The sequence below is a fragment of the Rhizophagus irregularis genome, chromosome 27 (genome assembly GCF_026210795.1).
Source record: "Rhizophagus irregularis chromosome 27, complete sequence".
Lineage (NCBI taxonomy): Eukaryota > Fungi > Glomeromycota > Glomeromycetes > Glomerales > Glomeraceae > Rhizophagus > Rhizophagus irregularis.
In genome coordinates, this window is record NC_089455.1 from 2662074 (window position 1) to 2681689 (window position 19616).

Sequence of the window (19616 nt, forward strand, 5' to 3'; positions counted from 1 at the left end):
ATCCATAAAAAATTCTTTTTTACATATTTATTTTTTAATTTTACGTGTTTATGTAATAAATTTGTATGTGTCTGTATTTGTGTAATAAAATTTTACATATCCGTGTAATGAACTTATACTAAAAATAATATAATAAATTTTACTTATTTGTATAATAAAATTTTACGTGTCCGTATAATAAACTTGTAACTAAAAATAGTATAATAAATTTTACATGTTTATGTAATAAAATTTTACGTATCCATATAATAAACTTGTAATTAAAAATAGTATAATAAATTTTACGTGTTTGTGTAATGAAATTTTACATGTCTGTGTAATAAACTTGTAACTAAAAATAGTATAATAAATTTTACATGTTTGTGTAATAAAATTTTATGTGTTTGTATAATAAACTTTGTGCTAAAAATAGTATATACTAATAAATTTTACGAAATCATAAATTTTACCTTATAATTACAAATTACATTTTAAAATCCTATTTAATTTTACTATATACTTACAGTTACATAAAAAAAATTTACCACAGAATTACATTTACTTTTTTTAATTTATAAAAAATTTTATCTTATGAATTCAATCAGTTTTTTTGACTTTTTTATATAATTTTTACTTTAGACTTATAGGTGACTTCTATCGGGATCCTATTAGACTACTACTTTTTTTAATTTTCTTTCTTTTCCTTTCTTTCTCTTCCTTTATTTCTCTTTTCCTTCATTCTTATTTCCCTTTTTCACTTTTTTCTTCTTTTGTTTTCCTTTTCTTTCCTTTTTTTTTCTTTTCTTTTTTTTTCCCTTTTACTTCTTTTCATTTTTTACCTTTTATAGTTTTAACTTTTTTGGTTATATATATGTCTATGATATTTTGAAAATATATACCTTCAGATTTTTACTTTTTTTAACAAAATATTTCACTAATATTTTCAATTTTTTCTTTTGTAAATTTAAGATATCTATTTAAAAGGTTCAGATGAACTTCTGAAGAATAAAAAAACTAAAGATTTGTAAATATAAATCTTAGTTTTTTTTTTTAATATTATGAATGGTTACTAATAATTGTTCTTTTCTTTTTTTTAGGTTCAGGTGAATGTTCAAGTTTCAAAAATGGAAAAAACTAAAATTTATAAATTTTATAAATCTTGGTTTTATTTTTTTATTTTTTTAAAAATATTATAAATGGTTTATATTAATAATCATTCTTTTTATAGGTTCAGATGGGTTTTCGAATTCTGAAGAATTAATTCAATTTGAACAAACTTTTTTTTATTTGTAAAGCTAGATTTATAGAACTAAATGAGTGCTATAAATTAAAAAAAAAGTTTATTAAAATTGGATCACTAGAAGTCAAAATAATTGCATTATAATAATTATTATAATGTAAATACAAATATCTTGGCTTCTAGTGATTCAATTTGAACAAACTTTTTTTTGTTTTGCAAAGCTAGATTTGTAGAGCTAAATAAGAGCTATAAATTAAAAAAAAAGTTTATTAAATTGGATCACTAGAAGTCAAGATAATTGCATTATAATAATTATATAAAAATAATTAAATTACTTACATTTATATTTAGATATATAAATGTTATGTGATATATATAAACCTGATCTGAAGCTTAACTCCCCCCACCTCCTTTCAAATCAGCTGATTTCTGGCATGCCCCTAAACTTCGCCAATATTGCTTCAAATTTAATGATTTTACTACCATTAGATTTGTCTCATCAAGAGGAATCGAATGGTAGCAAATTCATTAAATTTGGAGCAATATTGGCGAAGTTATCACATTTTGAAACTTTAGTTTTAATTTTTAATAAATTAAGTCAAGCCAACACTAAGCTAAGCTATAACTGCAGCTTGGTTTGGCTTGGCTTAGCCCAGCTTAAAACTCACGAGCTGGCTTGGCTCATGTAGAGCACTAGATTGAATTAAACTATATATTTTATGATTAGTAATCTGATCTGAATTAAAAAAATTTGATTCATTTTAGATTAAATTAGATTAAATCAATAATTCATCATTAAAATCAGATCAGATCAAATCTAGTTCAAAACCATTAATTTTAAAATGGTAAATAAAAAACATTTCGCAACATTTTTTATTAAAATAGCTAAAAAACAGTTGTAAATGGTATTTTTTCTTTAAATTAAAAATAAAAAACGGTTTGTAACATTTTTAATTAAAATAGTTAAAAAACTGTTGTAAAATAATTTTTTTCCTTTAAATTGAAAATAAGAAATATTTTGCAACATTTTTTATTAAAATAGTTATAAAAACTGTTATAAAATAGTATTTTTTTTTAAAATTAAAAATAAAAAATGTTTCGCAATATTTTTTATTAAAATTGTTAAAAAATTATTATAAAATATTTTTTGAATAAATGTATTTGTAACAGCCTGTTACATATCTTATTTGTAACATTTTTTTTTTATTTTTTTTTAATAATAAATTTAGTATGTATTTTACAAATAAAATTTTTATATGCAAAATTTAATTTGAAAAACTTATACTTAAGACAGTTTTATAGACAAAATTTTAAGTTATAAGCAGTTTCTTGAAATTTTTTAAAAAATTCTTGTCTTAGTTATATGACTGATATTTTGTTTTTGTTTACATTACGCCTGATCTTAAATTTTAATTTGATAAAATTGGGGTTGTTACAAATAAGACACGTAATAGGCTATTACAATTAGATTTATCCATATTTTTTTTCAATAAATTAATAATAAAAAATGTTTCACAATATTTTTTATTAAAATAATTAAAAAACTGTTGCGAAATAGTTTTTTTCTTTAAATTAAAAGTAAAAAATATTTTGCAACATTTTTTGTTAAAATAGTTATAAAAAAAATATAAAAAAAGTTTCACAATATTTATAATGTAATAATTGCGAAACTTATCAGAAAAGAATGAGAGTACTAATAATTAAAAAAAGTTTTTAATAATATGTAAAGTTTATTAATCAAAATAAAAAAAAACTTTGAAAATCTCCAGATTTTTTTTTAAGTATTTGATAAAATCTGTAATTTTAAAGATTATTGCAGATTATTTTTTGCAAAAAAAATGCAGAAAACTACAAATTTTGATAATGGTGTAGTTAGCCAAAAAATTCAGCCGAAGGCACAGTAAATTTTCGGTTAATAACATCCAGCCAAAAAAAATTCATGTTGATCTTGAATATTTTATTGATTCAATATCTACTATTTTTGGCTGAATATTTTTGGCTAAATACACTTTTTTTTTAAATAATAGTGTAATTAGTTGAAATATCCAAATAGCAGTCATTGCTCATGTAATTTTCTAATTCACTTTATTATGGTCAATAGCATCATCTTCTAATATATAATATATTTGTAAAGTTCAAAATCAATCTAAACTTGTTTAATTGCTAAATTAATGATTTTTGAATCTATAATTCTGGCTGAAATTTTCTTAATTCTAACTTAAAATTGGTTAAAAGTTGAAAATTTCAGGTAAAATGTAACATTGTATTTATACAAAATAATTTTTAAACTAAATATAGAATATATAATTTCTTGTCAGTCTCTAAGTGTTTATTGAAATATTTTTTCAAATGCTTTTTGTTTTTTGGATTGGATCTTAACTAAAAATTAGTATATTAAAAATAAAAAATAATGCAAAAAACTTGAAAGATAATGAACAATATATAGTGTTTTGCACAAATCAATTCATGATACAGTGTGACCCTGATTGTTTCTGAATAATAAAAATGTATTTTGCGAATAGCTTTTGATCTAGCAATCCAATTTTGATGATCTTTTTTTTATTTTGATCAGGGCAATGAGACTTATCGATTAAAAAAAGGTCATTGAAATTGGATTACTAGATTCTGAGATAATAATTTTTAGAGGTCAAATCGAGTCTGAATCAAGTCTGAATTGAATCAAATTTCAGAGAAGAAATTTGATTCGTGCTGAACACTAACAATATAAGACTTTAAATTAAAACAAAAAATATTTTCACCATTATATAATAAAAAAAAATAAAAATAAAAATACATATATGTATATTTTCAAATACAATTTAAATCTCTTAAAAAAAATTTCCTTTTTTATTTTATTTGTATAATTGTATTGTAAAATTTTAATTATTCTTATAGTTTTAATGGTTAAATAAACTATTCATTAATTTAAAGAACAATTAAATAAAGCTCCGAACGGGTCAGTTCGGTTCAGTTTTTTTGCGGTTCGGGTAGAATCGAAAACCGAAATGGAACCGAACCGGAACTGTCCGGTTCGGTTCGGTTCTATCCGAAATTAAGAAAAATGCGAAAAAATGAATACACGACTATCCAGTGATTGTACAAGGACGAGCCATAGCTCGTTGGAATCCTCTCATCGAGACGCGTCGAATGGTGGTAAAATCAAGTCTCTAGCATCGATAGATCACGAGATAGAACATGGTGAGTGTTTCTTAAAAAAATTGTATTAGAAAACGATCCATTGATGCTAGAGACATGAATTTACCACCATTCGACGCATCTCAGTGAGACGAATCCAATGAGCTAAAATTCGTCTTTGTGTGATCAATAGATGGCGTTTAATCGCTTGTATCGGAATTTTAATTTTTGACGTTCGAAAATTTAAAAAAAATGCGAAAAAATGAATACACGACCATCCAGTAATTGTAAAAAGACGAATTATAGCTCATTAGATTCGTCTCGTCGAGATGCGTCGAATGGTGGTAAATTCATGTCTCTAGCATCAATGGATCATTTTCTAATGCAAATTTTTTAAGAAACACTCATCATGTGCTATCTCGTGATCTATCGATGCTAGAGACTTGATTTTACCACCATTCGACGCATCTCTATGAGAGGATTCCAACGAGCTATGGCTAAAGATGGTCATCGGTCCTAAAGACCATCAGTCTCCCCGGTCCTACATGCAAAAAGACCGGACCGCGTAGGACCGCAGTCTTTTGCGGTCCTCGTGATCATCTAATGGATCAACAAGACCGACGGTCTTTTTTAGGACCGCAGTCTTCAAAAGACCGATCAATATTATTAATAGATCAGCTAAATTATCTGATCTATTTTTTTATTTTTTTAATCACTTTTTTTAGTAGAGAACGAAGAAATGCCCCTATAAGTAGTTTCCTTAGTTACTTTGACCGTGACTAACTCTTCCTTCCTTCCTTTTTTTAGAATTGTTTTTTAGAAAGGAGGAATAGGACTAAATGCCTCGGTAAATGGATTGTTTTCTTTCTTTTTATTTTCTTTAATCATTACTAATTTTTTCTTTTTCTTTATTATTAGACTACTTTTTTTAGATAAAAAAAGTCGATTCATTTTTATATTCCATCTTTTTTCCGTAAAAGGCTCATATTTCCGGAATTAATAACCTTATATCACGGAATTTATCAAATTATTTACATTTCGTGAATGGATTCGTGAAAGACTCATTTTTATGGAGTTTTTTCAGAAATAACAGATAAATTTTTTATGGGTAGGAATGGAACTAGAAACGTCTTGGTTTCTTTAGCCGTTACTAACCCTTCCTTTCTTTTTTTTTTTAGAATTGGTTTTTTTAGGAAAGACGAATGAGGACTAGAAATGAAATTTTTTTCTTTTTTTTTTTTAGGTTTTTTAGGAAGGGGAATAGGACTAAATTCCTCAATTTCTTTTAGTTTCTTTGTCACTAATTCTTTCTTCTTTTCTTTTTTTTAGGGCCACTTTCTTTTAAGAACCAGGATGGGACTCCAGAGATGGGATTATAAAACAAAAGATAGAGGAAAACTTAACATTTGGAAAAAAAAAGTCTTGGTAAATGATTTTTATTCTTTTATTTTTTATAGATTCTTTAACCGTTGCTAATTCTTTCTTTTTTTTAGAATCAATTTTTTTTTTATGAAGGAGGGATAGGGTTAGAAACTCCTTGACGCAATTTCAATGTTGTATTTTATATTTTTCATAACAATATTAAATAGCATTAATAATTTGAAAGGATAATAGTAAAAACAATTATAGTATCATTAAATAAAAAAAATTAAAAATTTAGCACTAACAACAATAACAAATATTTATTGATAAGTTTTACTTTATTTAACTACACCTAAACATTAGTAAGATAGCTAGTTATTTGAATTATTCAACCTTTCCTTGTTCTAACCATGACTTTAAACACAAACATGCCCGTGCTGTTTCTGGATGCAACCGATTTCGTGTCTGAGTTATCTGTTTTCCAGCGACCGAAAAAAATTGCTCACAAGGAACAGAGGTAGACATTATAGTTAGATAATCCCGAGCCATTTTTGCCAATACTGGAAATTCAGTTGCATGAATTTTCCACCAGTCTAATGGCATTACTTCATTACCAGGAGGATGGGAATCAAAGTAAATATCTAATTCATTTGAAACTAATTGTTGAGTTTGATTAGGCATGAATAAGTCCTGAAAATAGCTTCGTATTTCCAATAATGATAAACTAGCAAGTCGACGTCGTACAGTAGTAGTTTGAGAAACAGGTGTAGTTAATTCTTGATAATTAGCCATTAATTCTTGAATTGGCTGAAATACTTCCTCTCGTGACATATTTCCATATGATGATTTTTTGTATCTAGGATCAAAAAATGCTGGAATATGTAAGGACTTGTTAAATTGCCCAAAATAATTATTAAAAACACGTTTCATTTCATTTATTTGGGCTTGCAACTTATAATCATCATTTCGAGATTTTTCCAAGTGATTTTTAATACCAAAAAAAAGCCATTTAACTTCCCCAATTGTTGGATAACTGGAAGCAGATATAACTTTTGTTATTAACGCAAATGGTGCTAATAATTCCAATAAATCAGCAAGAATTTCCCATTCTTCTTCAGTTGGCCAATTATTTGTTAATGTTTGGAGATTTGAAACCAAATGCGCTAAAAGTGGCTTAATTTCCAATGCCCTTTCAATCATATAATATGTATAATTCCACCTTGTTACAATGTCAGGAAGTGGAGTTTTAAAATCAATATCCTCAACTCTAAAATATTCTTTTAACTTATCCATTTGTTTGGGAGAATTTCTAACTGTACTAATAAAATTACGTAACTTTTTGACAGATTGAGGTATAATATGTATTTCAAGTGCTGCACTTACAACTAAATTTAAGATGTGAGCAGCAAGCGATAATGTTGAAAAGTTGACAATTCAAGAGTTTCTTTAATTTGACGAGTTGCAGCTATCATTTTTGCTTCATTATCGCTGGTAATTCCAATTAATTGATTTGTAACTTGAAATTCATTTGTAATTTCTAAAACAGCATCTTTAATCGTGGGTGCATCATGTGGTGAAGGAATATATAAAACATCTAAAACAAAATGCTCAAATTGCCAATTATCATTGATAAAATGAATAGTTACGGCCAAAATACCTAGTGCATTAATGGAAGTCCACATATCCATTGTGAGTGAAACTTTAGATGTTAAAAGTTGAAGATTATTAGAAACTTCCTCTCTTGATTTTTTAAATTTTGAAATTATCATTTCTTTTAAAGTATGTCGTGATGGTAATTTATATCTAGGCTGAACTGCTAACATAAATTTCTGAAAACTTAGATTTTCAACGAGGGTAAATGGCTGCTGATCAATGATGACCCAATTAATCAAAAATGCGTGTTTTTCCTTTTGTTCTTCAGCTGACCATGGTTCTAAAGCTACGTCGGCAAAATTATGAAGATTTACATATACATTATTGTGTTTTGCTTTTAGGTGACGTTCGAAGTAGTTGTAGAATTATTTGCTGAAAGAAAACATTCACCAATATTGCAATGAATATATTTTATAAGTTGTTCATCTCCCTCTTGATTTTTTTCAATTTTTTCTTTTCGTGTGAAGAACTTCCATATTGGCGAAATTATAGGGCTAGCCACCTTTATATCTGTTATGGTTTCTTCTGCTTCATCTATACTTTCATCATCTTCAATAAAAATATCAGAAAAAGCTTCATTTTCACTTTTATCTATAATTTCTATTAAAGATGAATCTGCCATCTTGAAATAAAATGATGTGGCGAGATGTAAATTTTAGATCTCGTTAATCATTATATCGATAAAACTTAATTAAGTAAATGAAATTTGTCAATCATTAATTGGACAATTTTTTCCGTTCAAAAAAAGAATTGATCGATTACTTATTTATTTTGGAGCTAAATAAATTACATCTATTTTAATATTCCCAAAATTAATTTTTGCAAATTTTTTAACTCAGATGATTGATAAATGTTTATTATATAATTCATAATTATTAAATGTAATCTAAGAAAAGAAAAAAAATTATTAGTAATCTGCTGTTGCTACAAAACATTATTATATTGAATGTTTGAAAAAAAAAATCTCACAAAAATTACTTACTGAAACTAAGATTCTGTATGGTTTCTTAAAAAAAGAAAGGAACACCTATCAAATCAAGGCGTTTATAGTCCTAATAATTTCTAAAAGAAGAAAAGGTTAGTGATGGCTAGCTAAAGAAACAGAAAAGAAATAAGGAAACATTTACTCACAAAATCAAATTGTTTTTAGAGTACGTTCCTAAAAAGAAAAGGAAGGTTAATAAAGGTTAACGTTAAAAAAACAAAAAAAAGTGTTTTTTAGAGTTATTAATGATTAATAATAGAAAAAAAATAAATAAAATATTACCAACCAAATCAAAAAATCTTTCTACAGTTCCTAAGAAAAGAAAGAAGGTTTAGTAACGGTTAAAAAAGAAACTAAAAGAAAAAAAATTCTACTTACCGACGCAAATATTCCACTTTCCAAGGCAATTCTAGTCCCATTTCTGCTTCCTAAAAATACGAACCTAAAAATAAGAAAAAGGGTTAGTAATTGTTAAAAAATCAAAAAAAATTAAAACTAATTAAAGGTGAGACAATTAAATTTTACTTCCCTAATCACAGACGAGTGGATGTAATAAATCGAAGTAATAAGAGAATGATATTCTTTTTGGCAAGTAATTAATAGTGCTTAGTGAGTTAGTTACTTAGTTTCCTTTCCAGTTCGTTGGGATTTATTTAACCCTTCTTTGTCATATTATATTATATAGTTTTATTTATTTCGCCATTATCTTTTATAGTCATTTTTAGAGTCCCGAATTGTTCTTAAAAAAAGAAAGAAAAGGATTAGTTAGTGATGGTTAAAGAAATTACTAAAAAAACAAAAAAAAATCCACTCACGAAAGCTACATATCTAAAGTCGAATAGTTCCTAAAAAAAACAAACGGAACTATAAAGAAATCTAAAATAAAGAAATTAAAAATATAAAAAAAAAATAGTCTGTAGGTACTAGTACCTTCTTAGTATATAATATAAATATATATATTTTTTTTGTTTAATACAAGAAACATTTACTAGAGTAAAAAAAAAAAAAAAAAAATTATAAGACGGACCGATGGTCTTTTGGTCGGTCTTAGGTCGGTCTCAAAGCAAACGGTCCTCTTGCGCCACAAATAATCAGGACCGTGGTCCGGTCTTACGAAGACCGGGACCGGTTGAGACCGGACCACGTAGGACTGAGTAGGACCGTTGACCATCTTTAGCTATGGCTCGTCCTTGTACGATCACTGGATGGTCGTGTATTCATTTTTTCGCATTTTTTCTTAATTTCGGATAGAACTGAACCGAACCGGACGGTTCCAAGTCCAAAACCAAACCGAGAACCGAACCGAATTTTTTGCCGGTTCCGGATCGGTTCCCGGTTCAAACCGGAACCGTTCGGAGCTTTACAATTAAATATTAAAAAAATTTCTTTTTTACAATTAAATTACCAAAAATCTAATATTGAAATATGATTGAATTGAAATAAATAAGTTAAAAATAACAAAAATTTTGTAGTTTATTTAATTAAAAATAATGTACTGTCCAAAAATAAGTATAGTAATGTTATGTACTTCTTATTTTCAATAATAAATAAAATTTTGTTATTATTTCATATTGAAAAATTGAAAAATATTGATAGATTCAATAATAACTAAAAATTCAGTTAGGTAACTAGCTTTATTATCTTAATAAAAGTTATTTATTTCATAAAATTATGACTAAAAATAATATGTTTATTATTAGTTAAATATTTTTATTTAAAGTTTTATTATGTAAAAAAATGTTATTTTTTATCAAAAAACTACTTTTTTTTGTATTCAAATGAGAATTACTTGAAAAATTGATCTTACAACCTTAGAAAATCTTTCTTCTCATACAAAATTACATGTATTTTTTGCTATGGTGGCTGTCACCTATAAACAACAATAGTCCGAAATTTTGAAATTTATTTATTTATATTGTGTAACTTATGTTTTAAAGTACTTTGTCAAAATATTAATTGCCGTGTAAGCGGCAAATTTTTTTTTTGCCATATTACATGAAATTCTTGTGGATTTCCATGGAATTTTTGTAAAATCCATAAAAATTACATGAAAACTAGTCCGAAATTTTATATTTTTATTATTGCTACTTATTAAAATTATCCAACTTTAACCCATAATATTAATTAAAATTCTTATTAAATTCTATAAAATAATCCGATAGAAATGTTCAGTACATGTTGCTATATCATTTTATCAGTTTAGTTTTTTCTTTTTACTATTCAATTTACAATTTATAAAAATTTGAAGTCACTTAATATTAGTGTGGTTTATAGGTGACAGCCACTATATTAGAATTATATATTTATCCATACTTTCAAAAAAATCTCAAAAATGTTAGTTTTCTAATGTAAATTTTATATATATGTGAAGAAAAAAAATACCATAAAGTCCCGATTATAAGCACCCCAAATATAAGCACCCCCAGATTTTTATATTACCCGAAAGTAAGCATCCTTGACCAACACTATGATAATTTTAGCCAATACTACAATATACCAAATATATAAATTTACCCAAATATAAGCACCCCTATAACAAAAAAAAGTTGCTTATATTCGGGACTTTACGGTAATTGTAAAAATGGAAAATGAAAAATTGGTATTAAAAATTTGTAGAAATATATGAAATTACTTAATTTGTGTAGAAGTTGTATATTATTAAAATTAATGGTTAGTTATAAAATGATAATATTCAGCCAAAAATAGTAAATGTTGAACTAATAAAATATTTAAGATCAATATGAATTTTTTTTGGCTGGATGTTGTTGGCTGAAAATTTACTATACCTTCGGCTGAATTTTTTGGCTAAACTATACTATTATCAAATTTTGCAGTTTTTTACAAATCTGCACCCTAAAAAATTTTCTGATAATATAAAAAATAAACTTATATTGTACTTAAATTTTAATTTAAATATATTATAAGAATATTTTAAATATATAAAAATACATTTATCTTGTATTTAAATTTTAATTTAAATATATTTTAAGTATATTTTAAATATAATTTAAGTACTTGAGCAAAAATAATTATATTTTAAAAGTATTTTAAGCATATTTAGGTATATTATAAGTATATCACAAATTAAAATTGATATTTATTTTAAGTATATTTTAATAAAATTTTAAGTATATTTTAAGTATAAAGGTTTTTTATAAGGTAAATAGCTTAACTGATACATTTAGAATTTTATTTGTACTATAACAGACTTAATTAATAATTAGTATTTTGATTTTTCAAAAATTTTTATAATAGACATATTATTGGATAAATTTATTGCCATATTTTTAGGATCCTGCCTACTATTAATCTTACCTTAAGATTTGCTTAAATTCTATTGGTTAATTAATTAAAAAGAAAAAAATCATAATAATATAACATAAAATTTTCTTTTATAATGGGATCTTTAAAGAGTTTATATGTAAACTTTATCTTAAGTCATAAGGTGACCTATTTTATTTAATAATAGATGGAGTTCTATATTCTTGTTAGCTAACTTTTTTTCTATGGTTTATTTGAACTTTAACTTCAATAAGTTTTTTCAAGAGTTAGTAAAAACATAAAGTATATGAAATATTTGTTATTGTTTATTCCAAGTTCTTTCAGTTTTTTTTATATGTTTTTTTAATAGCTATAAATTTGTTAAAAGCATTTTTGGAAAAACATTTAAAATTTTGATATATATCAAAAAATATTAGTATTTTAAAGGCTTAATAATCCTACTTTAAAATTTTCTTAGATAATATAAACTATGCGATTAATGGTAAAAGTTTTTTGTTTTTAATACAATAAAAAATATTATAAAATATATATACTATATAATAATTTTATAAATGCCTTTAAAGTTTAAATGTTTAAATTATTTTAGTTTAGTCAATTAACTAAGTATTTTAGTTTTGCTTAGAATTACTAGTTGTATCATTATTTTTAATATAAATAATATAACCATATAAATAACAGGTTAACTTTTTTTTTCAGAATAATAATTATATTTTATAATACTTAATTTTCAGATTTTATATATATTTATTTTTCTTATTTGTATAAATGTATCTATAAAAAAAATAAAAAAAATTAATAAATAAATATATATATATAATAATAATGAAAAATTTTTTGATAGGAAATCCTTATCAGTAGCTAGAGAAGATTCTTTATTAATGATCTTTATTAATTATAAGATTTTTGGAATTCCTAAGGATTTGCAGTTCTGTATCCCAAAAAATTTACTGAGAAAGTTAAAAATTTTAATATTTAAAGTAGTATTATAGCCTACAGATCGCTTACAATATATTGTAATTATTACTGGTAAAATTTAGCAATATTTTTTTTAATTAATTTATAAATAAATTATATTGTTAATTAATTAAATATTTAAAGAAATCTATATTTGTTTGTACAGTCTAATCCCAATATACTGATATTTGATATACTGATATACTATCAAAGAATTTTATTTTCCCTCTATATGTAAGAACTATATAAATATCACTATAGCTTTAATATAACAATATTTTCTAAAAATTTTATATATGTTCTGATATATTATTATTTAAATAATATAACCTTTTTATAATGACTTTTAATACTAGGTTTTATTAATAAAATAATATTTATGTTTTTTTACATAGTGGAGAAGTAAAAATTTTATCATTATATCAAGTTTTAAAAATATATTGGTATATCAAATATCAATATGCTAAGCAGTTGAAAAAATTGTACACTATTAATATCTTTTTGGTTGTTTGCAAGCATCAATTTAATACTTAAAATTGCATTTCTAAAAATCTCAATAACTTTTATATTACAAAAAACTTATTGCTAATTATTATAATTATTAGAATATTTAATAATATAATATTATTTATATTATTTAAATTATTTATTTATTTTATATAAAAATTTTCATCTTGTTTATCATTTAAAATTAAAGAAGATTATTAAGTAATATAACATTATAAAAAATAACATTATATATCATTTATAACCTTTAGGTTCGTACCATTTAATAACCAAAAAATAATTGTTTATAATTAATTTATTGAACCAATTATAAATAATTTAAGAAATAAAGAGAAAAAAGCATTCACATCCTATCTATACTTAATAGGTAAATTTGACACATATTTTATACTATTTAGATGACTTGCACTTCATTAATCACATGTCATTTTAAATTCAAATCGTTAATATCCATATTTTTAAACAAATTTCTGACTGACTCCAACAATTCACATAGCGCAACATTCGGGAAATACTCCGCCGTGTTAGATAGTTATCGGATGTCAATGCTTAAAATTTTAATGTTTCTTTGTTTCTTAATTTATTTGACAAATAAAATCGGGGATTCTATAAATTTTTTGTCCGGAATTGTCACTTTTTGGCGCGCACCGTGCAATCCTGGATCTTGACGCATGTAACATTATAACGGTTGAACTAATTTCTATTACAAGTAAAAATTTTTTACAGACTTTATCACGATATATGATAGAAAATTACTAAATATATTAGCTAATCTATGAACTAACCATAATTCGTTGGCTAAAATATCCTGGGGTAATTATATCAAAAAATATCGTTTTTTCTTGCTTTCTACTTATCTAGCGTGATAATTTATGCGGTGATATTTAAAGTTTATTTGTTTATGCAACTTGACATCATTGTATACATGATGTCATCGTGTGTGTCCATCCGTAATTTAAGATTTAATTAGACTAGCCAATAACTGATAACGAATAATCTCTAAATTAAAACGATTAACTGCGCCATAAATTATATAATTCCTTTTTTTTGTACTGTATATCTCATATGAGAAAAAACGAGGGGCACTGACAAGAAATAATGATAAATTTGTAATAAAAAATTAAATACAAGTAAAAGAAGATATGTTCGTATTTCATTACAATTTTTATGCCGTTCGCATACTATTTTGAAGTGAAATATTTTAATAAGTTCACTTTATCACCAATTGTTTTTAGTTTCCGTGATAATAATTAAGCCTCGACACGAAATGGGAACCACAGAAAATTCTGAAGATGTTGGTAACTCCGAAGAAAAAAATATATTTATCCAACCTACAACTACTCAAGAATCTTCATTGCAAATACAAAATTTTTCACATTTTCAACCACAGACGTCTATACCTCCCGGGTCAAGCAACTCTAGTTCAACGACTGACGAATATATAAGATTTGGCTCCTGTATTGCTTTACAGCATAGTACCACATCAAGACATTTATCGAGTAGATCGCCTGATAATAAAGAATCGTCAAAGGGAAACAAAGACCAGGTTTGTTTGAAAGCCAAGAACATAATTAGTACTTAATTCAAAGAATTCAAAGGTCTGAATTGAAAAAAATCAAATTGCTTTAAATAGCTATAAATTATATAAATATCACGTCATTTTGTGAATTGAATGCCATTGTTAGGGTATTGAAAAGAACCTTGAAAATATAAAATTTGTTGCACATTGCGATCCCATTAAATTGTAGTCGCGATTTGAAAAGAGTTGATTACCTTACTCATGAGCTGATTCGTCATATCAAATATATCAAATGCAAATTATTATCATATTCTAAGATTGTTGATTTTATTGAATAAAGAAATAATAAATTTTATATTATTTTGAATAATAATAAATTCTCTTCTCTTCATCTTGACAGGTATTTGCAACTCGGCGGAAATCAGAAAACGAACTATGGATGGTGTTACAAGCCTATGGCGAACGACGTCGTCTAAAAAAGGGTGATGCTGTTCCATATAATGCCCAAATTCGACTTGGCCATATTGTATCACGGCGTAATCTACGCTCACATCCGGACTATATCTCTCCCATAAGCAATCAACAAGAAGGTAAAGCAACATATTATTTTAATTATTAATTAATTTATTTTAAGAGTATAATATATAATTACATATTTCAGTTATTTGTCACGACGAAAATACCAGTGATTTGAATGATAACTGGTTAGTTCAGAGACATAGTTATACCAATCATTATGATAATTCTGGATACTGGCTGGCTGACGACGCGATTACATTAAGGCACATTCAAACCGGGGCGACCCTGCACAGCCATAGCATAATGTTAGACAATGACGATAATCAAGAAGTTACGTGTTATGGGCCAGGACATGAGGAAAACGACAAGGTAAGATACTATTATTCAGGATTATTTCGTAATTGTTTTATTAAATATATACATTTTTCTTATAATAAATTAGTGGAAGGCCGAACATAATGATATAAATGATTTTATTAGAAGTTCATAGAATAAAAAAAAAATTTTTTTTTTATTGCTTTTCTCAGTTGGTTTTTTAGTGAAGAGAAAATTTTTTTGTAAATTCTGAACATCACTATGTATTTATTACAGAAAGATTGCATGTTGAGGCCTTAATAGGAGAATATGTGATACTATAACTTTGTAAAACAAAGTTGCCCCTTTTCTTATTCTTAAATATTGTTGGTAATACGACATCCGAAAGCGAGGAAATCTGAAAGTTTTCACGTTAAAACCAGAATTTTCTCGAAGTTTACTTTATTAGAATATCATTATACATTTACTTGATTTCCTTATCTCTTTTCAAGAATATTATTGTAGCAACAATCGCATTATCGTGGTACAAAAACTCCGAGTTATAGATAGAGATAAAATACAATAATAAAAATTTACGATTTAAAACGGTTACACTTTTCACAAGCCACTTTACCGCTTTCACGAATATATTCCGATTTTATAGTTTACACGTGTTTCTTCCAGGTGGGCGTAGATCTTAAATGTGCGCCAGGATTTAATTGGATAAAAAATTATTACAATCGTTTTTTAGTCGTTTTTTTTTGTGCGCGAAATGATGAATTAAATAATTTATTTTTTCAAATAATAAATGACTTACCAGTATACCACAAATACTAAATTAATAATCGTATAATATTACTCCTACCCTTTCTATCATATCTTGCTTCATTTCGTGACGGGCACTCGAAGAAATATCTCTGAGTGTGGAACGCTAACTTTATTTTATCAAAAAAAAAAACGGCTAATCCTAATTCATGTTTGTCAAACTTTGCAGCACGTGACAATTTTAGATTATTTAGATTTTGCCATTTTTTTTTTTTGAAAAGCATAAAAATGTCAATTCAACGTCGTAAGAAACATAATAGATCTAATGAACGTCGTAAGCTTAAACGCGAAGAAGCATTAAAAGAGTTGGAGGTTTTGGAAAAGAATTGCCAAAATCTGGTAATTCCCAATAATTTTTTTAAATAATGCTACACTAAACTTTCCAAACAATCAACTTCTGTATTCGCGATCTTATAAGTTTAACGCGTTTTCTTTTAGCCATTAAATTTAGAATATGAAAGTTTTAAGGAATTGCCTTTATCACTTTTGACCCAACAGGGTCTACAGCAATCCAATTACATTGAAATGACGAAAATTCAACGTAAAGCTATACCTCTTGCTTTACGTGGTCGTGATGTTTTGGGTGCCGCTAAAACTGGAAGTGGCAAGACGTTAGCTTTTCTTATTCCAGTAAAGTTACAAATTTTATAATATTTCTGTCGATTGATATTGATTAATTAGCATAATATTAATCAACTATTATAGGTAATTGAATCATTATACAGGAAAAGTTGGACACAGTTGGATGGATTAGGTGCTTTAGTTATAGCACCAACGAGAGAATTGGTAGTGTTAAGTATTTGATTATTTAGCTCATTAAAGAAGATATAATTGATTTTTCTTTTTCGATAGGCTATTCAAATTTTCGAGGTTCTCCGTAAAATAGGAAGAAAGCATTCTTTGTCAGCTGGTCTTGTGATAGGTGGTAAAAACGTAGACGTAGAACAGGAACGTATAAATAGAATGAACATTCTTATTTGTACTCCTGGACGTTTGTTACAACATATGGACCAAACTGCAAACTTTAAATGTGATAACATTCAAGTATTAGGTTAGTAATTATTTTGTTGTAGCCCTTCAAGTTCATTTGTACATAACAATTTTAAATTATTAAGTTCTTGATGAGGCGGATCGTATACTTGATTTGGGGTTTGAAAAGACTATAAATGCCATAATTGAAAATTTGCCAAAAGAACGTCAGACTTTGATGTTTTCTGCTACTCAAACAAAGTCTGTTAAAGATTTGGCACGATTAAGTCTTGAGGTATATGTTATTTTTATAAATAAATTTCAATTAAAAGCATCTCAAATTTTATATTAAATTTTATATAAGGATCCCGAGTATGTTTCTATAATTGAAGATTCGGAACATAGCACACCGATTAGTTTATCACAGCATTATTTAGTTTGCGAGTTACCGCAGAAACTGGATATTTTATTTTCATTTATTAAGTCGCATTTACAAGCGAAGGTTCTTGTATTCTTATCCAGCTGCAAACAGGTAAAAAAATTTTCACTATATTATTTATTTTTTATTTATTATTAAGTAAATTTTCTTAATTATCTTAGGTTCGATTTGTATTTGAAACTTTCTGTAAATTACATCCAGGAGCTCCGTTACTTCACTTGCATGGCAAGCAAAAGCAAACCAAACGATTAGAAATTTTTAATAAATTTTCTTCTATGAAACATGCTTATCTGTTTGCTACTGATATTGCAGCGAGAGGTTTAGATTTTCCTGCTGTTGATTGGGTAGTGCAGGTAGATGCTCCAGAAAATGCAGAGACATATATTCATAGAGTTGGACGAACGGCAAGATATGATGCTTCAGGTCATGCTCTATTATTTTTATTAACAAGCGAAGAACAAGGGATGAAAGCAGCTTTGGATAAAAAAAAAGTGCCAATTGATAAAATTAAAGTAAAATCCAGTAAGACAATCAGCATCCAAAAACAATTGCAATCATTATGTTTTAAGGATCCTGAAATTAAATATCTCGGACAAAAAGTATGTTTTTTTATTATTAAACATTATACGTATACATATAATAAATTTTTTTTTTTTTATTGTTAGGCATTTGTATCATATATACGATCGATATATCTTCAAAGTGATAAATCTATATTTAAAGTAGATGAATTACCTATAGAGGAATTCGCTGCTACTCTTGGATTACCTGGTACTCCTAAAATTAAATTCGTTAAGGTTTGTAATTAATAATAATAATCTATTATAATAACCTTTAGTGTTCTTAAGTTTTAATTATCTCTTTACTTAGAAGGCACAATCTAAAAATGCCACTCGTCAGAAACCAAAAAAAGTTCCTGGATACTCATCATCTGATGAAGATGAAGGGAATTCTGTTAAGATTCTTGAAATGAATAGTAACACTTTACCTAATTTAGATGTACAAGAAAAAAAGAGAAAGGAAGCTAACCCGAAATCTAAGCTGGATAAAATGTTCAATCGTAAAAATATGTCTGTCCTTACAGATCATTATAAAAAATTGGTCGATCAAGAAGCAGACAATATTACGAGCGAAGAAGAGTTGATTACCCTTAAACGTGCTAACCACGAATTATCAGATGAACTTAAACAACCGGTATTCTTTTATGCTGTATATTCAATTATAAGTTCAATAAACTAAAGACATTTGTTTAGGGCCGTGATCCGTTATCAAAACGTAAGCTCATGAAAGCTACGTCAAAAAAATTTATTATTAAGAATGCGCCTAGAGGAAAAAGATTAATATTCGACGATGATGGAAATGTAAGAATTTAACATAAAATCATTTTTTTAATATCGCTATATTCTATAATTTATTAACTATTCAATCGTTTGTATTAGCCTCACCAAGTATATGAATTTCAAGATGAAAAAGCTTTTCGTTCTGCAGGAGATATAGCGTCTCAAAAGAAAGAATTTATAGAGAAAGAATTTGAAGTCATGAAGAAAGAAGATATTACAGATAAAATTATTGCAAGAGATAAGAGGCAAGAGAAAAAAATTAAGAAGAAGGTTAAATTAAAAGAAGAATTGGAGGAAAATATGAAATCTGTAGTTACCTTATCAACAACTTTACCTATGTATAAAGAATTTCATGAAGATGAACTAAATAAAAATGCTGAAAGAGACTTTGAGGAATCATCAGATGAAGAGTACGAGAGATTAAGTAATAAGAGACAGGCTGCTTCTCTGCCAGATCACACTGATTTAAATGGTGGCGAGGCTCTAATTAATAAGAAACGAAAACTACTGGAAATTGAAGAACCAAAAACTTTAGAGGATCAAGAAGCATTAGCATTAAAATTATTGAATCGTTTATAATACATTAAAATATAAATTTTGCTTTTTTATTTAAA

At 26.1% G+C, this 19616-nt stretch overlaps 4 protein-coding genes across 6 annotated transcripts; 2 read left to right on the top strand and 2 right to left on the bottom strand.

Annotated features, from left to right (window-relative positions):
- Positions 1-7107: 7107 nt before the first annotated feature.
- OCT59_018462 (uncharacterized protein) lies at positions 7108-7485 on the bottom strand (the record flags this gene model as incomplete). Its single annotated transcript, XM_066148784.1, has 2 exons — positions 7108-7310; positions 7374-7485. The coding sequence occupies 2 exons, from the start codon at positions 7483-7485 to the stop codon at positions 7108-7110; spliced, it is 315 nt and encodes a 104-aa protein (XP_066004678.1).
- A 221-nt stretch (positions 7486-7706) lies between these two features.
- Positions 7707-7991, bottom strand: OCT59_018463 (uncharacterized protein; the record flags this gene model as incomplete). Its single annotated transcript, XM_066148785.1, has 1 exon — positions 7707-7991. One exon carries the CDS (start codon positions 7989-7991, stop codon positions 7707-7709), a length of 285 nt encoding a protein of 94 aa, XP_066004679.1.
- Positions 7992-14156: 6165 nt separating this feature from the next.
- On the top strand, positions 14157-16040 carry OCT59_018464 (uncharacterized protein). Of its 2 annotated transcripts, XM_025314826.2 has the most exons (4): positions 14157-14643; positions 15017-15206; positions 15278-15504; positions 15578-16040. In XM_025314826.2, exons 1-4 carry the CDS (start codon positions 14365-14367, stop codon positions 15623-15625), a joined length of 744 nt encoding a protein of 247 aa, XP_025184346.2. In that variant the 5' UTR covers positions 14157-14364; the 3' UTR covers positions 15626-16040. The 2 variants fall into 2 exon arrangements, with proteins under 2 accessions (XP_025184346.2, XP_066004680.1); XM_066148786.1 differs by having other exon boundaries at positions 14161-14643; positions 15017-15504.
- A 437-nt stretch (positions 16041-16477) lies between these two features.
- OCT59_018465 (uncharacterized protein) lies at positions 16478-19607 on the top strand (the record flags this gene model as incomplete). 2 transcript variants are annotated; one of them, XM_066148788.1, is made up of 11 exons in its annotated part: positions 16483-16593; positions 16693-16884; positions 16960-17040; positions 17107-17305; positions 17370-17518; positions 17588-17755; positions 17824-18261; positions 18328-18459; positions 18536-18856; positions 18916-19023; positions 19102-19607. In XM_066148788.1, 11 exons carry the CDS (start codon positions 16483-16485, stop codon positions 19579-19581), a joined length of 2379 nt encoding a protein of 792 aa, XP_066004682.1. In that variant the 3' UTR covers positions 19582-19607. The 2 variants fall into 2 exon arrangements, with proteins under 2 accessions (XP_066004681.1, XP_066004682.1); XM_066148787.1 differs by having other exon boundaries at positions 16478-16593; positions 16693-17040; positions 18533-18856.
- Between the last annotated feature and the right edge of the window lie 9 nt (positions 19608-19616).

What these genes read in the sequence shown, in the direction of transcription:
- OCT59_018464 (XM_025314826.2), top strand. Translation starts at nt 14,365, where the DNA reads ATGGGAACCACAGAAAATTCTGAAGATGTTGGTAACTCCGAAGAAAAA. An exon ending in CAAAGGGAAACAAAGACCAG is followed by an intron (nt 14,644 to 15,016) that starts GTTTGTTTGAAA and finishes TCATCTTGACAG; the next exon opens with GTATTTGCAACTCGGCGGAA. An exon ending in GACATGAGGAAAACGACAAG is followed by an intron (nt 15,505 to 15,577) that starts GTAAGATACTAT and finishes ATAATAAATTAG; the next exon opens with TGGAAGGCCGAACATAATGA.